This window comes from Balaenoptera borealis (assembly GCF_965194805.1).
Source record: "Balaenoptera borealis genome assembly, chromosome: 5".
Classification (NCBI taxonomy): Eukaryota; Metazoa; Chordata; class Mammalia; order Artiodactyla; family Balaenopteridae; genus Balaenoptera; species Balaenoptera borealis.
Genome location: NC_138862.1, coordinates 116903900 through 116928135, shown reverse-complemented (window position 1 = coordinate 116928135; position 24236 = coordinate 116903900). Strand labels below are relative to the sequence as shown.

General features: G+C 41.5%; 1 protein-coding gene and 1 long non-coding RNA gene across 2 annotated transcripts in view; one reads left to right on the top strand and one right to left on the bottom strand.

Annotated features, from left to right (window-relative positions):
• LOC309629967 overlaps positions 1 to 24021 on the top strand; it is a 156616-nt gene extending 132595 nt beyond the window's left edge. Inside the window, exon 3 of the long non-coding RNA XR_014245336.1 lies at positions 23718 to 24021. This is a non-coding gene — a long non-coding RNA (uncharacterized lncRNA). The remainder of the gene's footprint in view (positions 1 to 23717) is intronic.
• Positions 1 to 24236, bottom strand: part of WWTR1 (WW domain containing transcription regulator 1) — a 129236-nt gene that overhangs the window by 19752 nt on the left and 85248 nt on the right. Inside the window, exon 4 of the mRNA XM_082394480.1 lies at positions 3429 to 3631. Within this exon, the coding sequence (XP_082250606.1) occupies positions 3429 to 3631 (203 nt within the window). The remainder of the gene's footprint in view (positions 1 to 3428; positions 3632 to 24236) is intronic.

Genomic DNA, 24236 nt, shown 5'->3' with positions numbered 1-24236 from the left:
ACCAATCTGGATTAGAGTTCATCATTTTGTCTCCTTTGCTAAAATGTAAGTTATCTGAAGGCAGCCATGTCCCACTTATCTTTTTATTATTTCCCACAAAATAAATGTTGGGTGAATAAGCAAATGAAGAGATAAAAGAAGGAATGAAAAAAAAATAATTTTCCATCCTGAAATAATGGAGGTTCACTTCAGATCTGTAATCAGACTTTCCTCAACTTCATTTTGTTAATATCTCTGGCATGATTTCAGTGACAAGTTAACGTCTGAGCCCTTGGCATTGTGAGGTGTACGTCAGACTGTGGAACAAGAACCGAGGAATTGTTTTCTCCACAGCACATCAGACTACATGCCTAGAGGAACAATGGCACAGAAACAGAAAAAAGAAGAAGAGGGAGAAGGAGAAGGAGAAGAAAAAGGAAAAATAAAACAATATTTACATGGCATATAATTTATAAGGACCTTTCACATTTATCATATATTTAACAATGATAAAAATATACAGAGTACTGATGACTTCCCAAGAATTAGGAACAAATTCATTCTACTTATTAAAATTTACCAACCTCCTTTCCTATCATAGAGATGGAGCCTAGGAAGGGGCCTCTCTCCCAGAAATTCTCCCTTGATAGGAAGGTCAGGGCCTGCCTGCTGGGCAGGGACTTCAAGAAGACAGGCTGTACAGCTAGGGCCCTCCTGCAAACTAGAGGGAGGCCAGGAGAATTACAAAGTGCCCAGAAAGCAAAGGATATTCAGGAAGTTGTTGACTACGTAGAACAGAGAATGGGACAGAAGGAACAAATGGAACAGACAATCTTCAGAGCTCATCAGGACCACCATTGCCTCCCTCCCTCTACCTTCCTACCCAGTGCTGGAAGGCAGCTAAACAGGTGAGCCAAATATCACTTTTACTTCCAATCCATTTCCCTGCCCCATCCTGGCTTAAGTGCAAATAGTGAGGCTTAAGTGCAAAGCACCAAAAGAAAGAGGTAAAAAAAAAAAAACAAAAAACCACAAAGGTGATACACATAATCCACTAATCCACACCTGGACAATCAGACATCATGGCAAATGCCACTGTCATCAAACACTCCGACACCATTTACTGTATGGCCTTAAATAATATCTTTGACCCTGAGGGGCAGGCTGCTTCTGGATGGGGGAAAATGTCTGCCACGACTTAAAAAAGTCTCTTTAGACCTTTTCTCCTGGATCCATAATAAAGATAAAAAGACATCGGAACCGTCCATTCCGTCTTCTTCTCCTCCTCTAACCACACACACACACGTGCGTGCTCGCATGTTCAAAGCTGAACTACAGGAGCCTCTGGACAGCGTCCCTCCCCGAGGTCCTGTACAGTGGAATCGACACTGTCATGCAGCAAAATACTCCAAGTTCCACAGCCTCTAGGGATCAGCATTTAAGGCACTTGGTTGGTATTTCTGTAATATGAACCATCAATACTAACATTCTGGTTCAAAGGCACCTACGGTTGGAATAAAGGAAACAATTTGGGGCACTTTTCTCCACCCCTTTTCAGAAATACTTTCTGTGGGAAAGGAGGAGGTGGGGTAGGAGAAAGAGAAACACAGAACGAGGCAGAAACTGAGACACAAGTCATTCTTTGTGGGGGGAAAAAAAAACATTAAAACTTATAAATGCTACTATAATACTATTTCTATTTACTCTATATTATAAAATAGATAAATTATTCCAAATAGAATTATTATCCAAAGACAGAAAACCATAATACAATCATTTCCTGCTAAGAAACATGATACTGTATATCTAAAAAGAGTATAAACAAATGCTACCCTGAAATAACCGTGAAAGTTCAGACATAAATCCTCAGGGTAAAAAAAGCACAACGATGGTTATATTACAAAGTTGTATGCCTCAAATTTAGAGGATAGTTCAACAGAATAACAAAGCACAATTTATATTCATTTCCCACATTTTCAAAGGCTATGTATAAAGAATTCTTTTAATTCATCATGTTTTTTAAACTTCACACAGTGTAGATACTTTATATTTTAGAATTTATTTGATAAGAAATACATTATTTACCTATGGCAGTCAACGTATATTTTTGAAAGTATCAGATATAACTAAAAGAAAAAATAGTGTTTACCCTAATACCCCCAGCCCCCTGTAAGAAAGTATTCTGGAACAGTTAAAGCTACTCATTTCCGTCCACATGGAAAGGAAGCTATCCATGTATCTTGCTTCATGTGAGTCATAAAGCAAAGTCTGAAGAATTAAAACAATAAACTGAAGCCTTCCTCCCCAAAATGCAGCCAGCAAAATTTATGAGACCTGAAAGCATGTGCTACATTAGTTTAGCAACACAGAAGAGAATTCTGCTCTTGCACAGACCAAGCCACTGAAGCAGGGAGAAAACTGTGGGCTCCTTCAGGGATTTTCTTTCCTTTATTTTTTGAAGCAAGGCCCTGAGCCTGACTCACAGAGGACACACACTCTGTTGACTGACTGACTGAATGAGGAAATGGCACAAAGGTGCCTGATCAAAGCCCAGGGGGTTTTGCAGAGCACTCTATCAGAGTCTGTATGCAAAACATTTTCCTTTCTCATGCTCCCTAAATTTTCTTTTTCTCATGCTCCACGGTGGATCAAAGATGGTTGCAGATTCTTTGTCATTTCTTCCATGGAACATCCCCTCTGCTATCTGCTCTAATTGGGGGTTGTGGGGGGTGTGCTGTGACTTCTCTGTCCAAGAGAATATGGAAGAACTGACTCTGCGGCAGTTTCCAGAGCCAGGCCCCAAGACCCTGGCAGCTTTCAATTCCTGTCTTCTCAGAACATTCTCCTGGGGAGACCCAAGCTGCTACGTAATACGTCCCACTGCTCTGAGATTGCCATGCTAGAGATGCCGTGGGCAAATACTCCAGCTTTTAGTCCTAGCTATGCTCAGTCTTCCAGCGGCCCTTTCCATGGTGCCACACACTTGAGTAAACCCACCCTGGACCCTCCAGGCCAGCCCACCCACCGGTCGACCACCGCTAAGTGACCTCAGTCAAAATCACGTACAGCACAAGAACAGTCCAGCTGAGCCCTGCCCCAATTCCCGACCACGAAATGGCGTGATATAATACAATGGCTATGGTTTTAACCCACTGAGTTTTGCGATAATGCATTACAAAGTAATAAGTAACTGGAACATATTCTTTCTCTCCTTCTAGTGATTCGCAGTGAAAGCCAAAGGCAGCCATGCTGATATAGCTAGTCCTTGTACTTGTATAAGTTTGGCTCTCAAGACAGTGCAAACAGATGTTGGAAGTCTGAAGCAGCGCTTTGGGCTTTTAATGCTGCTGGAGAAAGATGTATTTACTCTGATGGCAAGTAGACACCTACCCACTAGCCTTGCCACCAAAGGCCACGGAGCCGCCATCAGGTCCCACCGAAGGCCATACCTGCCTCATGAGCTCCTCTTGACGCATCCTAATCCTCTCTCTCTCCATCTGGATCCTCTGAAGCCGAAGTTTCTGCTGCTGCTGCTGTTGCGTGGTCAGCGCGTTGGGCATACTCATGAGCCCTGCTGGTGGGTTCTGAGGAGGGAGACTCTGCTGGCTCAGGGAGCTGGGTGCCATCTGCTGCTGGTGCTGGTGATTCATCACTACAGGGGGGACGAACAGGCGGGTTAATGACCAGGGACCACAGCTCCTTATCAAACAGAGATCATCAGAACGCTTTGCGCTTTACACTATAGATTCCTGAGATTCCTTCCAAAGCACTTTCCTGTTAATCATTACTGTTGAAGTAATTATTACCTTAATCCAATTCATGGAGGCTCAGATACCGGCCCCTCTCCTGACTCACCTAGTCTTGGCTTTTGTGCCCTGTTAAAAACCTGATTTCACACCTTGCCTGTGTTCTAGAGTACATTTTAAACCTTCCATAGAACATAGTGGTCGTAAGTAAATTCCACAAAAGTTGACACAACATAAAAGCTAATTTCACCAGGACATCCGGGGGTGTGTATGCACGGTCTCAGATAACCTGCATGCTTATGGCAGGGCTAAGGAGGGCATGTGATCATCGATAGGTGGTGGGTAGAAAATAATGTTTAGGGGCTTCCCTGGTGGCGCAGTGGTTGAGAATCTGCCTGCTAATGCAGGGGACATGGGTTCGAGCCCTGGTCTGGGAAGATCCCACATGCCGCAGAGTGGCTGGGCCAGTGAGCCACAACTGCTGAGCCTGCGCGTCTGGAGCCTGTGCTCCGCAACGGGAGGGGCCGCGATAGTGAGGGGCCCGCGCACCGCGATGAAGAGCGGTCCCCGCACCGCGATGGGGAGTGGCCCCCGCTTGCCGCAACTGGAGAAAGCCCTCGCACGAATCGAGGACCCAACACAGCCAAAAATAAATAAATAAATAAATAAAGTAGCTATAAAACGCAGCTTTCTTTAAAAAAAAAAATAATAATAATGTTTAGGATGGATGAGTGAATTGACGAGTGACATGTAAAACATAGTACCTAGATCAGTGACCTACACAAAAGCAGGACGCCATTCATGCTTTGTTAAAAGAGGGTGCCCCAAAGAAATTATTTAGTGAGAAATTATTAGTGAATAATTAGAGAATCATTTAGTGAGAATTATTGTGAGAAATTATATAAAAATGCTAACAGCGTTTGTGATTGGATAAAGCCACAAGAAGTGTTTGAAACTTTTTAAGGATTTTCTATTTGTCTGCATTTACCAACATTTAAAATTTTGGCATGCAGTACTTCACTTTAGAAAAAAAAAATTGTAATCCTTTAATAAATTCTGTAATTGGTGTCTCCCCCCACCCCCACCCCCGCCAAAAAATGCATCTTAAAAAGTGCTAGCTTTCCTCAAAACAGTTTACCTGTCAAATTTGCTTAACTTCTGCCTGGGTAATATCCTACAATAAAGAAAACCATGCTTTTCAGTCTATTGCTCCTAGGTCAGGGCCAAAGGCAACAATGTGTAATTTTACATACTTACTTCATTTCTGAGGGAAAAAACACTCAATTTTTGCTATATTTGGTATCACTACCTTTAAAAGATAAAATTATTGGCAGACTTTACTTAAAGTTCAAAGTAAAATATTTCAGATCTTCAGTTTGTTATGGATATTACGAGGGAATATATTTTATAACTAAACTTTCTTCGATGAATTTTAAATTAGCCTAATCAACTATGTATTAAATGAATGTGTAGAAAACACACACACACACACACACACACACACACACACATTGAAAAGAAAGTACCAGGGAACCCTCCTACACTGTTGGTAGGAATGTAAATTGGTATAACCACTATGCAGAACAGTACGGAGGTTCCTTAAAAAACTAAAAATAGAACTACCATAGCATCCAGCAATCCCACTCCTGGCCATATATCTGGAGAAAACCATAACTCGAAAAGATACGTGCACGCCAATGTTCACTGCAGCACTATCTACAATAGCCAAGACAGGGAAGCAACCTAAATGTCCGTGGACAGAGGAACAGATAAAGAAGATGTGGTACATATATACAATGGACTATTACTCAGCCATAAAAAAAGAATGAAATAATGCCATTTGCAGCCATATGGATGGACCTAGAGATTATCATACTAAGTGAAGTAAGTCAGACAAAGACAAATATCATATAATATCACTCATATGTGGAATCTAATTTTAAAAAATGATATAAATGAACTTATTTACGAAACAGAAACAGACTCACAGACTTAGAAAACAAATTTATGGTTACCAAAGGGGAAACGTAGGGGGGAGGGATAAATTAGGAGTTTGGGATTAACATACACACACTACTATATATAAAATAGAGAATCAACAAGGACCTACTGTGTAACACAAGGAACTCTACTCAGTATTCTGTAATAACCTATATGGGAAAAGAATCTGAAAAAGAATGAATATATGTATATGTATAACTGAATCACTATGCTGTACACCTGAAACCAACACAACATTGTAAATCAACTCTACGCCAGTAAATTTTTTTTTTTTTTTTTTTTACGCCAGTAAAATTTTAAAAAAGAAAAGAAAATACCAACACTGAAGATTTTCTGTAGAAGAACTGGTTTCCTTAAGGAAGAATTAATTCCATGACAGGAACTTCCTCTGGATGGGAGTAGAGGTGGGGTAAAAATAGTTTTTTTGAAATTGCCTTATAACTCACTCAAGTCTTTATCACATTCCCACTGTGTGCTGGGCACTGGGTCTGTAGTTGAATAAACAGCTCCTGCCTTCACAGGAACTCACAAGGAAGGTATGAAGAAATGAGGTGGGTTTTTATGCTTGGCTGTGGAGCGCTAGAATGTTAGGCTTTGTAAGGATTCCTGGAAAGCATCTAGTCCGGCTTTTTATTTTGTGAAACCCAGGGAGGTGAGGGGCGTGCTCTGCTTAGAAACAGGTGGAACCAGGGCCACACTTGAACCCCCGACACCTCATCCACCTGCCCTTTCAACTGTCCTTGGCCGCCCTCTGCCACACCTGAAACTGAAGACCAGGAACGATCACTGAAACGGAGGCAACCCCTCTAACACACAGTTTCCCTTCAGTTGATGGCAAGGAAGCGCCACTTAAACAGCAGACCCTCAAAGCACTCAAAACAGGGCCCTGGGACAAAGGTTGCTCAGGTTACAATTAGGAAGGGCTCAAGGAAGGTTTGGACAGATGCACAGGTCTGCTCAATCCCAGGGAAGTCACTCAAGGCAAAGTAAGATACTGGAGAATTCTGCCCAAACAGTTTGGGCTTCACTTCCTGAATCAAGCCCACCACCAAGAACTCTCATTTCTTGGCACCGTCCCTGGCACACAGGGAAACTCAGTAAACGATGGGATGAGTGACTGAAACCAGCTGGGCATTCCTTATGTTCTTAGTTTGAGAACAGAAAAAAAGCACAGTTGTGATCAGTGCCAAAATAACTGAAATAAGCACTTAATTTCTACAGCTTGTTGGAACATAATCACGATCTCTATTTGAAGGCCTGGGTGGGAGGGTCAGGGATGGGACACACACTGTGACATTGGGGAAAAGTTCTCTTAAATACCAGTTCAAGTAAGACAAAGTCCAGATATCCAGAAGGGTTTAATTCATAAGACCTCTTTCAGGCCAGGAGACGGAAGCTTAGATGGAAGAATAGTGATTATCTCCAGGCACAGTCGTTTCTGAACCTTCTGAAAAAGTATGCTCCTATTTTTCTGATGTAACTACTATAGACAAAAAAAAAAAAAACCAAAAAAACCCAATTGTGTCTATAAGAGAAATGTGTAAATTGAATATTTCCAATATCAGAAATCCCCAGGTTAGGAAAAAGCTTAAAAATGTTAAATTTTTTTGTCAGCAGTTCAGAGGTTATATTAATTTTTATAACTCAGAGTCTTTGAAAAATATTAAAACTGGCTCAGGTCTGGGACTTACTGACATGACAAATCAATTGGAACAGAACTATCTGCCGTAACTTGGGAAGACAGCATTGTCAGTCAGTCTACTCACACAGGATTCCGTTACTCCACTCCACACACTGTCCAGATACTGCTTGGCAGGTTTTATTGATGTCTGCATCCTTATCTGGGGGAGTCTAAGACTTGGAGAAGATCTCTTCCAAAACCACACCCTTGTGAGCCTTTGAAACACCAGCCCTTACAGCGACCATCCATTGGGGAGGCATGGTGGACACGCTGCTTTCTTCCATTTAATTTAGATTTGACCATTCAGACTACACTCAGACTAAACATCTCCAGCTATTAACTGTAGTGACTGGAAAAGAGTAGAACTTAGCCAGTGGCTTTGTTTTCAAAATAAAGCACACCCACCAACGGAGAAGTCTGTATGAGAATATTCACCATAGTATTGTCCATAACAGCAAAAGACCAAAAACAGTATCCACCAATAAGAGATCATGATCCATTCATTCAGAGGAATTCTATGTGACTATTCCGAAGAATGAAGAAGCTCTGTAGGTCCTTCTATGGAACAATCTCTAAGAAACAATGTTTAGAAGAGGGAGAAAAAAAATCCAAGGAAAAGAAATGTATGTAAGAGCATGCCACTATTTGTAACTAGAAAAATGGAGGCAGTGGGAATTCATATTATATCAACACATATACAGCAAATCTCTCTAGAAAAATACACAACAGTGGGTGCCTCTGGAGAGGAAACTGGGTGTCAAGGATGGGAGGAGATCTTCCTTTTCCTCTTCTGCACTGTTTGAAGTTTTTCTGTGTGCATTTATTATTTATGTAAAACATAAAAATGTAAAAGTAAAAAACAGAAGACAAAAGCACGGCCATGTATGCATCAAATAGGCAAAATATCTTCTTGGTGGAGTGAAAGGAGGTAACCCCCAAATTATTTGAAAAACAACGAATAAGGCTTAAACTATAGTCAAGATCCTCAAAACTAAGAGCCTTCCTGGTGCAACTTCTCCTTGTGAAGGTGAGGAAACAATACCCAGAGAAACAGTGAATTTGGTCGAGATCATAAAATGGTCCAGGGCCTAGAAGCCAGATGTCCTGCCTGACTCAGTCCAGGTGCCCATGATTCAACCTGTCACTCTGCTTCCTGTAGACGTTTCATTTCAGACTGCTTTTGAATCTTTTATTAGGTTGAATCTCATGAAGTTCACCGATGGTTGAGGTTCTAGCTACTCAAAGACAAAGAGGCAAAAGAGGCCCAAGACAGAGATAAACAGAGAGGAGGTCCTCAGGAGAGCACGGGAAGGAAAACATCTAGACTTGCAATGAACAAAATACTCCTTGGGATAATATTCCATAACATTTTAGGGAGAGAATAGTTCAGTTTAAAAAAAAAAAAAAAAAAAGAAAACAAGCAGAGTATCTCAAATGCAGTATCTGAGGCCAAACCAGTTAAGGGCAGACTGCCATTAAATGCCTCAAAAAGGCTAAAGACCTAGTCAAGTTCTAGACTTTTGCCAGTCCCCACAGAAAGGAATAACCCAAACAGAAGATTTCTCCATTGAAGCAGGAATGCATCAAAACTAAAGCAGAAAAAAAAAAAAAAACTAAAGCAGAGACTTCTTTGTTTTTCCTTCCAAGAGAGTCAGAATTTAAATTGAAATCCACATTTATCTTTTTCATTCTTTTCATCTCCTTTTCCTCTTTTTTTTTCTTTCTTCTTTGATAATTGGCTTTCTCTTCTGTGTTTGGCAATCAAACGTAACCAAGCTCTGCAGATATGTAACCAGAAACATTTCACTGCTATTATTCAGTATAAAAGAAAACACCAAGAAAAACAAAACTCCACAGCAGCTGAGATATGAACACTCTTTTGATTTAATGATTGTATCCTTGGTGAAGTAAACGGTCAACATGGGAATGGGGTGCGCAGAGGGGGTGACTACCCGGACTCTCTGTTTAAGGACACTGATGCACCCTCTGACCTACTCCAGCAAACACACTTGGTCACGTCTACAAAGCCCCACAAGTAGGCTCGAGGCCAGGAAGGTCCCTGGACTCAGTTCTAAGCCTACAAGTCATTTGTTGTATAAGAAGCAGACATGGAAAAGGTAAAGGCTTCACTCCTGAACTTTTGCCTTTTGCAACAGCAGGAACAGAGAGCGACAGCTCACAGACAAAGTGTTTGGGCAGCTTCCCCAGGCCAGGAGCTGCAGACGAGGAGGGAGGCCAGGGAATCAGGTTGTCCAGAGGGCCTCCTGGAATGTTTGACAAATGTCTTTCTGGCCTCGGAGAGGTTCAGTGGATTGCTTTTCTGTGTCCTGGGCTTGCTTCCCCTGTTTTTAAAATAGGCTATGGTTACACACACACACACACACACACACACACACACACACACACACACACACACACAAAATGCCAAATGAAGAAAACAAAACCACAAGATTAGGCTCAACTACAAAACCTGTCACGGGCCTGCATGGGGCTGGCTCTGAGCAGATTATGGAAAGGACAACCAGCTTGCCAATGGCTAGAAGCCACACCTAAGCCCTAGAAAGACACAGAAATTACTTTACTCCCTTCAAATCCTTCTCCCTGAGGCACATGTGAGTCTGGGGAGGGCAAAGAGGAATACCTTTTGCTAGTTACCCACTGTTGTTCAAGATACAAAGTAACAGAAAAACAAAACAAAACAAAATGCAGGGAAAGCAAGGGTTATAAGAGACTGCCAGAATATCTGCTGAAATTCTCCATCAGCAAATGTTATTTAACAGGAAAATCTCAAAGATGGTTTAATTTGTACTTCACTTTTCACGGGTGGTAAACAGAATCTTGCTAAATGAACTTCAGTTCCACATATTCAAAGTAACCTTTTAGTTTAGTTTTGGGGTTTCTTTCTTTCTTTTTTTTACAAGCTTCTATGATAAAACATCAAGCATTCCAAAGAACCCTTCTAACATCATCCCTTGAGTGTGGGAAGAGCTTTGAAGAGGCTGACTTGTTCTAAAAATCTGGTTGCAGTTTCCTCAAAGTAGATGAATATGCAACATTCGAATACTGTACACACCTTGGGTAATACACTTGATTTGGGATGTGGGAAACTTCCTCCTCCCGTTTGGACCAGGTGTTTAATTCAGTTTGACGTTTGGGCTAATACGTTTGTATAAATTGCATCAGAAACACATCCCAGACACCTAAACACCCATGAGAGGGCAACACAAGCTCTCCTGCATCACGGACTGTTAACTGGAAGCTTGACGGTCACTCCATTCTCTGTCCCTGCTCTACAAGTGCTGAAACGGGTCTGTCCCAGTGAGTGACCAGTTGCCCTAGTTTGACCAGCGGGTTTCCTGGGACACAGGACTTTCAGGGCTAAAATCCAGGAGAGTCCCAGGCAAACGGGATGGTTGGTCACCCTAAGCCTGTGAATGTCCGTGTCCCCAGAGCTAACTCATGGCAGTAGAACCCAAGTTTCCTATTTCCACGCTAATGTGTTTCCTTACAAAGAGAACCAGCGCCCGTATGAAATAACCATTGGATATTTAGAATGACAGTCAGGCTGCCCAGATTAGCTCTCAGTGTGTCCTCCATGGGTTACAACTAGCTGGCTGTCCTCTTGTACCCATACAACTTGGTAATTGGAGAGGGAAGATGACTCCTGCACTTACTCTGTAACTTTTTAAGGAAATCAAGCACTATTTATGACATTGCATTGCATCACTGGTAAACATGCACTTGGTTAAGGCTGAAAGTCAGGACATCCTTCCTGTTGGATTCTGGGTTGGGCTATACACACAGAACAGAAGCTCTTTTAAGAAACACTGAAGTGTTTTCTTCCTGTGATTTGAACTCTCACTTTCCTGGGGGCTGGATTTGTGCTCTTTATAAATAAGACCTAGGAAGGAGCCAAGTCTTCCCCTGCCCCTTGGAACCAACCCCAATGATATGGATCTTCCTTATAAACATAGAACAAAAATAATTGAGTGCATTTCAAACCTGACTTGCTGATGCATACAGTAGGCACTAAATACATTCTCCCTGAACTAAACTTCAGGGTTTATGGGTCAGAAATTGGTGTAAAATATCAGTTCATTTGTAAGAAGATGATCAGCATAGACTTTTTTCTAATTTAAAAGAAACATAATAAAGAAGAAAACTCAGAATAAACTGGAAATCCCTCCCCACCACACACACAGACACAATTCTTTCTCTTGAGGATGCATTTTAATCATTACTCCCCTAATCTTATAAGTGAATATTTAATGAATACTAGACTTTTGTTGCTGCCTTCTCTTTCCTTCCAGAACATAGTTCCCTGTTCAGGACCCATTGCATTTTGCTCTGTTTTATCATTAGTGGTTTACAAACCCCACCACACTCATCACAGCTGGGGCCATGTATTTACCCTACTTTGAAGCATGACCATGGAAGTTCAGGCTGGAAGGGGCTTAGTCCATTTCGACCAGGGTTCTCAATCCTTTTTTTTAGCAGCAGGATCTTTCTCCAGAGCCTGATATATGACATGAGGCAGAGACACCCCACATGTGCAGGGGCTCATTCACAACACGCCTGGGGCCTGTGCCGGTGCCAGTGAGCGCTTAAATGGCAGCCCTTTTGACTCTCTTCTCTAAATTTTCTTGGTCTGGCTTTCACTGTGCTTTCCCTACAGGCGTTTCCCAACTCTTGTGTCAAAATATTAAACAAAGTTTTAAAATATGTTGAACAGACACAGTTCTTGGAGACTGAATACTAACTAAGCTTAGCTTCTGCTCACATGCCCCTGAAACCCTGGCATGGGGCCTTGGGACACAATTTAAAACCACTGACTTAAGCCAATTCACTCATTTTTGAAATGAAGAAACTTGGAAGGTTAAGTGACTCAGCACAAATCACAGGCATAGACTGTGACAAACCTAGGAAGCCCAGGGAATATGCTGGAATGCATGGCTGGTATCGCCTGCATTGACCACCAAGCACTGCCCTGTCCTGCAATCAAAAAATATTTACTGAGTTAGGGCTTCCCTGGTGGCGCAGTGGTTGGGAATCTGCCTGCTAATGCAGGGGACACGGGTTCGAGCCCTGGTCTGGGAAGATCCCACATGCCACGGAGCAGCTGGGCCCGTGAGCCACAACTACTGAGCCTGCGCATCTGGAGCCTGTGCCCCGCAACGGGAGGGGCCGCGATAGTGAAAGGCCCGAGCACCGCGATGAAGAGTGGCCCCCGCTTGCCGCAACTGGAGAAAGCCCTCGCACAAACCGAAGACCCAGCACAGCCAAAAATAAATAAATAAATAAAAATAAAAGTAGCTATAAAAAATTAAAAAAAAAAAAATTTTTACTGAGTTAAATTTGGTGACAAGGATTAAGAGGAGTTTCCTTTTCCCTATTTCATGAAAAGGTCTAAGGCAGACTAATTTAATTAACTTATTTACTTATAAAATGATGAAATCAACACGGATCACATGTTACAATGACACCCTGTGTGATCTGGTTTTACAGAAAATGGTATAGGGCTTTCTTCTTCAGTCCTTAAAAAAAAAATTTTTAAAAGACAAAATCAGATAACTTTGAAGAGTTACATTTCATAATTCAGGAAGGTTTCAAGGAGAAGAGGTGCCGCCATCAGGCAATACTAGCCCTTCTGGCCACAGCGGCTTTGGGGAAGTAATGATGTGCAACAGATAGAAGCCAAAACATACAGGTGTAAATCGTATCTGACATATATGCAGACCCAGCCACACCAAGCTTCAAAAATATTTCAGCAGCAAGAGTGTCTGGGTGCAGCTGCGGGTCTTTTCCTCTCTGTTTATGGGCCGTACATGGCTTAACTCATGTGAACTGGCCAATGTCAGGTGTCACGCAGCCCTGTCTGATGGAAAACACATGTCTACGGAGGTAGAAAAGAAAAACCCAGCCTCAGTCCAGCCTGGACTCAGTCACGATACAATGAAGGGGGAAAAAGGGCTGCAGACACGTCTCTCGCCCTTCTTGCGCCTCTCTCGGCTCCTGCCAACAATGAGTCGCTTGTTTCTCTTATTTCCCAGAAACAGTATTAGCCATCCAACAAGGTCAGCAAAAAAAAAAAAAAAAAAAAAAAAAAAGGCAGCTTTTCACTTCAGGGTGCATTCGGTTCCAAAAATCTGTAAAGTATTAAACCAAGAAGCTGCACTATCCCAACTTCACACTGAGCCCTTTATTCCAATTCTGGGTGAGAATAACTATAAGGAAATTTCTCAGCTGGCTCAGTTGATAAGGCACAGAGTTCTGGGATCCCTGTGCATTCAGCCACACTTTCTCGGCTTCAAACCTTAAAATCACTTCCAGTGCCCCCAAAACTGAACAGGTGGACCTTCGGTTTTCCAGATGCCCCCAGCTGGTCTGGTTTTAGACTTGTAACCCAAGCTGCATTTACTTCACAAGAAACCCTCAATTTTTAGCACCAGCAAACGATTTTCTTACTTGCTATCCTGTCTGCCCATCCAAACAGTAATCTAGTCAACAAACCAGGGTGCAAGTATTCAGGCAACTCTGCTCTCTTAGGTGTAAAGACGGAAATGCCTGTAACCTAGGTTTTTATGTTTTCCTAGCAAATGCATCATCTACAATGTATATTTTATTGGCATTTAAAGGATTTCAACATCAGTTTTCACGGTTTTGACAGATCCAGGACAAGCTAGAAAAAAAAAAAATCACATCTTTCTGGCATGTTCATTTATCTGGGTCCTTTTGCTGTAAAGAAACCATATTTCTTCCACCTAAAGCAGCACCCGAACGTGCTACTCAGATTCCATCTGATTTCTGGGATAGCTCAAGATTTATCAAAACTGGCCAGGCAGGAAGCACATCTATGAAGGCAGTGAATTTAGGCAAATAATGACCTAACTCGGAAAAAAGAGGAAATTGGGTGCTTCACTGTGCTGCTTCACAAAGTTATCTTTGTGTCTTTGAATTTAATTCCATGGCCTGGCAACAGCGGCAAAACCAAAACTTTTCTTGTTTTATTATCTTCAGACAATAGGTATACTTTTATCCCAGCAGGAAATGGAAACTCTGATTCATGCATTTATTTTCATTAGTCAGGAGAGAGTTTATTGTAGCTTTTTATTGGTTAGCTTTCCTGAATGATTTTAAAACTACTCCAGGTGCAAAGTGTGGCAACCCAAGCTCAATAACAGAAAATGAATCCACAGCTGCGTTCCACAAGAAGTGAGAAGTTGCCGCTGGTTCTTAATCTGTTTTCTTTTTATTACGTGCCATTTTAGTAAACATCTTTATTATTAAAAGAGCTCATACAACAGACACTCCAAGAGATAAGTCAAAGGATTTGAACGACTTATGAAAGAGAACATGTATTTACTAATCAAACATGGAAAAATGATCAGCTTCACAAGGAATCATAGAAATGCAAATTAAAGAGCCATTCTTCAGCAATCAAATTAGCAGAAATAATACAGTAAGGTGATGGCGGGTGTTTTGCAACCAGCCATGAGTACTCAGGAAAAAAACCAAAACAAAACAAGAATTTAACCAGGGGTAGCAGGATTAAGAAATCTGCTAAAATTATTTGTCAAATTTTGGGACTTTGTGCTTATATGCATGTACCCCTAGATCTTATAGGATTTCTAGTGACCCCCAAAAGGCTAATTACCTTTGAAATGAAAATGTATCAAAATACTAATAGTGGTGGTGTTCGGATGGTAAGCCTATGGATGATTTTTTTCTTTCCAGTGTTCCAAGTTTCATTTAAATATTCACTCACCAAATATCTGCTGAGCCCCATGCAGGTGCAAGGCCCTGTTTCTAGGTGCTAGAGATACTGATGAACAAGACAGAAAGGCCCTGGCCCTTCAGGAGATTATAGTCTAGTGGGGAGACACAATAGCAAATATATAGTATAATTCTAATGATAAGGGCTTTGAACAAACAAATGCAGAACTATTTGAGAGAGGCGTTCCTTCTGTGCCTGAAGAGGTAATGTGTGATCTAAAAACATCTGGATGGGCTTCCCTGGTGGTGCAGTGGTTGAGAATCTGCCTGCCAATGCAGGGGACACGGGTTCGAGCCCTGGTCTGGGAAGATCCCACATGCCACGGAGCAACTAAGCCCGTGAGCCACAACTACTGAGCCTGCACGTCTGGAGCCTGTGCTCCGCAACAAGAGAGGCCGCGACAGTGAGAGGCCCGCGCACCGCAATGAAGAGTGGCCCCTGCTCGCCACAGCTGGAGAAAGCCCTCGCACAGAAACGAAGACCCAACACAGCCAAAAATAAATAAATAAATTTATTAAAAAAAAAAAAGAAAGAAATTTCCACAAAAAAATAAAAATAAAAACATCTGGATGAAGTGCAGAAATCAGGGTGGGGTGCATACTAGGCTGAGGGAGAACAAGTGCAAAGGTCCTGAGGTGGGAAGGGGCCTGACCTGTAGGCTTGGAGTACTTGAGCAAAACAGGGTTAACCCACGTGGCTGAGGGGCACAGGGGGAGACGCAGGGACCGGGGCCTATGGGGCATCGTGGCTGTGGTAGGCACTGCGGTTAGCCTCTGTTCCAAAGTGATAGAAATCTCCTTCGGGCCACTGCTCGAACTACATGAGAAACTGCCAGAGTACTTCATACACCATGCTGAAATAAAAAATTCTGAAGAAATCAACAGATGGAGAAGTTAGGGATCTGTGTCTCTGGGCTGTTGTCTCTCAGCCCTGTGAGGTAGTTCAGAGTCATCATTGGGCAAGAAAAGAATAAGCTCTGCGGTGGAGGTAAGGAGAGGTAGAAACCAAAGCAGCTCTGCTCTTAAACACTTTCAAAAGGAGATTCCGGTCCCAAGCCAAACAAAACAAAAACCTACGCCTCTAAATTTCATTTGTCAGGGTGTGCCAAGGGGGCCCTGTTCTTAAAAACGGAAACAAAACAAAACACACACCAACAACAAAAAGCTACAACTCTGGATTTTCTAAATTGTATGTCTGAGTCCAAATAGGTACGCGGGGTAGCCTTGTGGTCTACAGCCGTTCCTGGCTGGTTCTCTGAGATGAAGCCACCACCTAGGGTCAAAGAAGGGTAGAGAAAACCTCTCTCTAGAACTCCGGGTGTTCACAGTTGGGAGACTTTTTGAGGACTGCTAGATCGCAGTGTCTAGATCATTTATGGGGAATTAGCAGAACTACCCCTTAGGCCTCTATACCTGGAAAAACTTTGCTTCTCCTCCACACCAGGCGAGCCTTTCCCTGATGGATGCTTTGACTCCTGTAACTGAACGTATCTCGTCCTCCGAGCACGAGCCCCCCAAGTCTCAGAATCAAAACTGCAGGCACCTCTAGCAACCACACAAGGCCTGCAGCATGCATTTTTCTCCCTGGTTTTATTATTTTCTCAGCCACTGTTTTCTATCCCAACTTAAGTCAATTATTTATATGTATACTTTTTTTTTTTTTTGGCCACACCACGCGGCATGTGGGATCTTAGTTCCCCAACCAGGGATCAAACCCGCACCCCCTGCATTGGAAGCGCAGAGTCTTAACCGCTGGTCCACCAGGGAAGTCCCTATATGTACACTTCTGAATTAAGTGTGTTGGAAGAGGCAAGAGTAGAATCAATGGATGGAAGCATCACAGTTTCATTTCAAAACTCTATCTCTGTATATACAGCTACACCAATATAGCATTTTTTAAATTTTATATTGGAGTATAGTTGATTAACAATGTTGTATTAGTTTCGGGTGTACAGCAAAGTGAGTCAGTTATACATATACATGTATCTATTCTTTTTCAAATTCTTTTCCCATTTAGGTTGCTACATAATATTGAGCAGAGTTCCCTGTGCTATACAGTAGGTCCTGATTGATTATCCATTTTAAATACAGCAGTGTGTCAATCCCAAACTCCTAATCTATCCCTCCCCCTACCCTGCCCCCCTGGTAACCATAAGTTCGTTCTCTAAGTCTGGGAGTCTGTTTCTACACCAATATAGCATTATTTATGAATTAAATAGTGTTCTGTGAAGCCTAAGTAAGCATGCTAGATATGGCATTTGCTCATCATCCAGAGGAAGGAAAAGAGTTTACATGACCTGAGGCCACATCTTACAGAGTCCTGGTGGACCAGAAAGTTTTTCCTCTTATTGCACTGTCTTTATCGGACACACTCATGAGAGGAGCCAGCTGACCCAAGAAACTCCTCCCATATCACCCATTCTGGGACAAACTGACATCACATGCCTCCTGACAGGATGCAGGGAGAAGAATACAACATCACTTCTGTGGTACTCCTGCCCAAAACGTATAACCTAAATCTAAACCAGGAGGAAACACCAGACAAAGCCAAATTAAAATCAATCTTCAAAATAACTGGCCCATACTCTTCAAAAATGTCAAGGTCCAGAAACACGAGGGCTGAGGAATCATTCTAGGTAAAAAGAGATTAAGGAGACAGGACAATTAAATGCAATGCATGACCTTCAATAGATCCTGGACCAGAAACCAAAAAGGCCATAAAGGACATTACTGAGGGGACTTTCCTGGTGGTGCAGTGGTTAAGACTCCGTGCTCCCAATGCAGGGGGCCTGGGTTCGATCCCTGGTCTGGGAACTAGATCCCACATGCATGCCACAACTAAGGAGCCAGTGAGCCGCAACTAAGGAGCCCACCTGTCGCAACTAAGACCTGATGCAACCAAATAAATAAATAAATAAATATTTGGGGGGGAAAAAAGGACATTATTGTGGCAAATGAAATTTCAAATATCGACTGTGGATTAGACAACAGTATTGTACCAATGTTAAATTTCGTGATTTTCATACCATACAGGCATACCTCAGAGATATTGAGGGTTGAGTTCCAGACCGCTGCAAAAAAGCAAGGCATACAAATTTTTTGGTTTCACAGTGCATATAAAAGTTATGCTTATACTATACTGTAGTCTATTAAGTTTATTATATATATATACATATATACACACACACATAGACAATATATATAATGCAATGGCATTATGTCTAAAAAAAGTACATACCTTAATTAAAAGGTACTTTATTGTTAAAAAATGCTAACCCTCATCTGAGCCTTTAGTGAGTCAATCTTTTTGCATTAGTAATCAAAGTACACTGATCACAGATCACGATAACAAATATAATAATAATGAAAATGTTTGAAATATTGCAAGAATTACCAAAATGTGACACAGAGACACTGAGTGAACAAATGCTGCTGGGAAAATGGTGCTGATAGATTTGTGTGATGCAAGGTTGCCACAAACCTTCAATTTTTAAAAAATGCAGTATCTGTGAAGCACAAAAGTGAAGCCCAGTTAATATGAGGTCTTCCTGTACTGTGCTTAAGTAAGAACACATCCTTTTAGAAAATATGATCTGAAGTATTTACGGGGAAAAGGGCATAACATCTCCAACTTAGTCCTGAAGAGTTCAGAAAAAAAAAAAAAAATATATATATATATAAAATACATCTTCATACGGAAAAAGAGAGATAAGCAAATGAGGCAAATCATAAACAATTAACAAAGGCAAATCTGGGCAAAGGGTATGTGGGAGTTCCTTGTACTATATTTGAAACTCTTGTGTAAGTTTTAGATTATTTCAAAATAAAAGGTGACATATTACAGCAAAGAAAAAACTTCCCCTAAACACACCCTAAACTCCCTGGAGATTGAAAATTCTCAGCCTGGCAGAGTCCAGACAAACTGTGCAGTATACGGGCCATTGTGCTGTGATGTTATTTCTCTTCGGGGAAACTACTACTGCTCAGTGGTTTTGAGAACTGACTGGGGTTTGGAGGGAGAGAACCCTAATTGTAACAGGTGCTACACGATCCTGATACCTCACACTCACCATTCCTCCCAGCCTCGCCACCTCCATCCCCGACCCCAACTGTTATTTGTGGACAAAAAAACTTTTGGCTGCCGTTTCAGTAAACAAAGAGTGGTGCCTGCCATCAAGCCAGCAGCCGACCTGAGGAGCACTCAGGATGGAGAAAAAAAGGATGCTGGCCCTAGATAATCAACATGTAAATCAAAGGAAAAATTTCAATGAGTCCAGACTCTTGCATCTTCCCATACACAGAAAAGCACTAAAATCATTAACTTGAGATGTCTGTTTTTTGTGATTAGTAGTAATCTTTTGATGTGTGACTTTTTTTTTTTTTTTTTTTGCAGCAGAAACTCCCATATATCATGGCTCCTCCCTTACCTCTTCAGAAGAGCGCCTCAGAGCTATCTGAGGGGCTGTCTCCTGGGCTATAGTCCTCAGTAAGTTCCCCGAATAAAACATAATTCTCAGCTTTTAGGTTGTGCGATTTTTTTTTCAGTCGACACATCACAAGAAAAAGAAAAAACTATGTGTGGTGATGGATGTTAATTAGATTTACTGTCGCGGGACCTCCCTGGCGGTCCAGTGGTTAAGACTCCATGCTTCCAATGCAAGGGGTGCGGGTTCAATCCCTGGTGGGGGAACTAAGATCTCACATGTCGTGTGACGTGGCCAAAAAAGAAAAAAAGGATTTATTGTCATGACTACTGCACAACATATACACATATCAAATCACTGTGCTGTACACTTGAAACTAATATAATGTTTATGTCAATTACATCTCAATTTTTTTTAAAAGAGAAAAAAAAATCTCATTTTTAAAAAAATAGAGAGCCTGGAAAGACAGGACAAAGAGGTGCCCTATGGGACTGGTCTTTCAGAAGAAACAGCTCTGGAAAACTGTACCTAACAAGAAGACACTGAACTAAAGAATTACAGGTTTTCTTGGGTAGAACCTGGGCTCCAAGAGTTAGTTGACTATAAAGCTTGAGGCCCTGGGATGAAAGGCCCTCACTTCCCAAGATCAGAGGTGAAGAAACTGTTCCATGTTGGCCTTCTCAATAAAAGGAAAACTGGACAAGCTAAGAAGGACAGAGTGGAGGCTGGAGAAGGAACTTCCATTTGCAGCTGCCCTGAGCATTCATTTTGCTAGGATGGGATGATCCAATTCCATTTGGGGAGAAATGATAGTTCCATTCTAATTAATTCAGGCATTATGGCAATTGATAAGAGTGAAAATAGAATATTTTTCTGGATATTTAAAATGTGAGCTTTGAAGCAGCTATATGAAAGTCTTGTGAGCCAGGACTAAATCAGCCACATTAATTTTTCTTTTTTTTTTTACTTTATTGTTTTTTCCATCTCTGCAAATATTTAACTCTTGGCAAAACTGAAAACTCACTCTTCACTGGTGCCTGAGAAATATAATACTGGAAAGGAAAAGGACGAAAATAATATGGAATGAAATGCATGACATGTACTGGGAAGCAAACTTCAAATGAAACTTCCATTTATGGCTTAGTCAAAAACATATGGATATGCAAGCTGAAAACCAGAGCTAGTGGGAAAGCTAGGTGCCTGGCTAAAAATACACTTTTTGTGGCAACCTTAAATCATTTTTTTGTAAAAGAAAGTAGCAGCCCAAACAAATCCTCCCCAACACACACAGTGGACCTGCAGACAATTACTTAACTTAGTTCGATGAAAGTAAACCAGGTCAAAACTGTGTTTTTTTAAAAGGAATTCTCATGCTTTCCTAACAAATTAACATTCCAAAGAAACTGGAAAAAATGAGGAAATTAAGGAAGGCACAAAAATTTACATATAAGAATATCATTTATAATAATAAAAAATAGAACCAATCTATATGTCCCTCAATAAAAGAACTGGTTAAATAAATTATGGTAGAGTCACACAATGGCATATTGTACAGTCATTAACATGATGTAATGGTGTATAGAAAGAAATATGTCTAAGTCCATTCATAACTTAAATACATGTATAAACTAAACAATGAGAATCTAGTTTGTACCTATCAGAATTATAAAGACTAAAATGTTTGATAATGAACATTATTGGCCTGAGTAGGGAGAAAGAAACACTTTAATACACTGTTGGCAGGAGTGTAAATTGGTGTAACTTTTTGGAGGGAAGTGGAACAACTTTACAACTTTAAATGCACATAACCTTTGACCCAGGAATTCCACCTCTGCAAAATTATCCTATACATAAACAGCATATAGCACAAGGATTTACATACAGGGACACACATAGCGGCATTGTTTAAAAATAGCAAACAATCAGCAAAGAACCTAAATATCCAGCCTAGAGGACCGGTTGAATAATTACGGTTCATCAGTAGAATGGAATATTATTTACTGCTAAAAAAGAATAAATACATCTATAAGTGCTAATGTAGGAAGCTCTCTAAGATATGTTAAGTTTTAAAAAGGCACATACATCCAACCACACATACGTATGTAGAGTATTTCTGGAATACAGATGGCCCTCTGTATCTGTGGGTTCCACATCCACGGATGCAACCAACTGTGGATAGAAATTGAATCTGCAGATGAGGAACCACGGATACGGACGGTGGACTGCACTGCACCATTTGATGCAAGGGACTTGAGCATCCTCGGTTTTTGGTATAGTGGAGGTCCTGGAACCAATCCCCCGTGGTTACCAGGGGAAGAGGGAAGACTGTACTGAGGAAGCTGGTAGTAGTGGTTTCTCTGGGGAGGAGAGAAGGGCGGGGGGTCCTGGTGTGAAGGAGACTTTTACTTCTCTTGAATGCTCTTTAGAACTGTTTGAATATTTCACCATGTTTGTGTTACTTTTCCAATAAAAACAGCTAATCAAAAAATATCTATTGAAACAGAAAGATGCTCATGATACATTAAGTGAAAAAAGCAGGCTACAAAAAAGAACATAGAGGATTCTCCAACCTCCTTTGTTTACATTTGTATTGAAAAAAGACAAATATGAGACAATGTTAGTGTGATTCTGAATGGTCAGATTACAGTGTTTTTTATTTTCTCATTTTTTGCTGATCAGTATTGTCTACAAGGACCAAGTAGTAATTATATAACATGGGAGGAAAATAACATTCTTGAATCTTGCTGCCTCAAATATGTTTTAGAATCTTAATTTTTCCTGCATTTTTTTTTTTTTAAACCAGGGAGATGGCTGATCTTCCTCTCTTCAGTGCACTTAATGAGAAAAGACCATGAAGGCTTTTGTTTTCCTGGCTTCTCTTATGGTATTATTTTGCTGACTTCATCACAGAGAATTATCCAGAGTCAAGCGTGGCAGAACAGCTGTTCCTGACCACCAGCAACTGCAAAACACCCCGGGAATAAATTTAGACTTCCAGAAAGGAAGAAGAAATCAATCTTGCAGTTGATACAGGGTGGGGGAGGTGATGATCAGGTGGGGACAACATCACCAGGAGCCCCAAAGAGGAGATCAAAGAAAAGTGTCCAAATGTCACTCAACACTTATCAATTTGGAACAAGTGGCCGAATGACAAACCATCCCAGAATCCCTCTGCCTAAAACTGTAACTGGGCAACATTCTCCACAGCAAGGAAGTTCCTGGGGACAAACTACTGGAAGTCAGCCAGCAGATAGTACTAAAACTGTCCCAATTATTTTTAAAACTCTCGAAACAGAGGCCCACAGCTTAGTGAAGAGATTAGACTCCATTAAAAATAAATAAGTAAATGAAGGTCGTGCCCACAAAGAAGGGACTAAGGAAAAGCTTGACCTGGCCTTTACCTCTTTCCTAAGAGACTCTGTGCTTCTCTGGGGTATGGGGTGCCCCTCCAGAACTTTTCAGGGCTTTAAGCTTGCAGAGGCCTGACTCTTTGGTCAGCTCTCAGCTAGCAAAGGCTTATACACTGACCCTATGAATTTAGACAATACACTTCAAAACTCTAGATGCCAAACTGCAACGTCTCCCCTAGTTTTTGAAGTTTACTTGGTATGACTGGGGTCAGAACTCACTGGAAAGTGGCTTCAGCATTCACATACCCAAAGCTCATGTGTGCAGTGACACCAAGTGCCAAAGTGACAAATGCCAATGTCACCATAAATGTCTATTTCAGGCAAAAATCACAGTTAAAAGTTGGTGAAATAAGTCAGACAGAGAAAGGTAAATATTATATGTTATCACTTATACGTGGAATCTACAAAATAAAACAAATCAATGTATATAACAAAACAGAAACAGGACTCACAGATACAGAGAACAAACAGTGGGGAGAGGGAAGCAGGTGGGGGCAAGATAGGGGTAGGGGATTAAAAGGTACAAACGACTATGTATACAATATATAAGCAACAAAGACGTATTGTACAACAGAGGGAATAGAGCCAATATTTTAAAATAACTATAAATGGAGTATAATCTTTAAAAATTGTGAATAACTATGTTGTACACCTGAAACTTAGACAATATTATACATCAACTACACCTCAATTAAAAAAAAAGAGGGCTTCCCTGGTGGCGCAGTGGTTGAGGGTCTGCCTGCCAATGCAGGGGACACAGGTTCGAGCCCTGGTCTGGGAGGATCCCGCGTGCCGCACAGCAACTGGGCCCGTGAGCCACAACTACTGAGCCTGCGCGTCTGGAGCCTGTGCTCCGCAACAAGAGAGGCCGCGATACTGAGAGGCCCGCGCACCGCGATGAAGAGTGGCCCCCGCTTGCCGCAACTAGAGAAAGCCCTAGCACAGAAACGAAGACCCAACATAGCAACCAATCAATCAATTAAATAAATAAATCTTTTAAAAAAAAAAAAAAAAAAGAAGAAGTTGGTGAGCACACTCGGCGTTCTTTTCAGGTAACTCAAGTTAAAGACTGGATCTCTGAATGCGTTTTTGCCAGTTGTTCTGACGGCAGTTTCCAATCTCTGTGCTAAGGCACAGAGTTCCGTGGCTGTTCCTGCACTTGGCTGGTGACCAGAGGTATCTGAGCACTTGAAAACAGCGCCCATTCCTAGACTCCACCCTA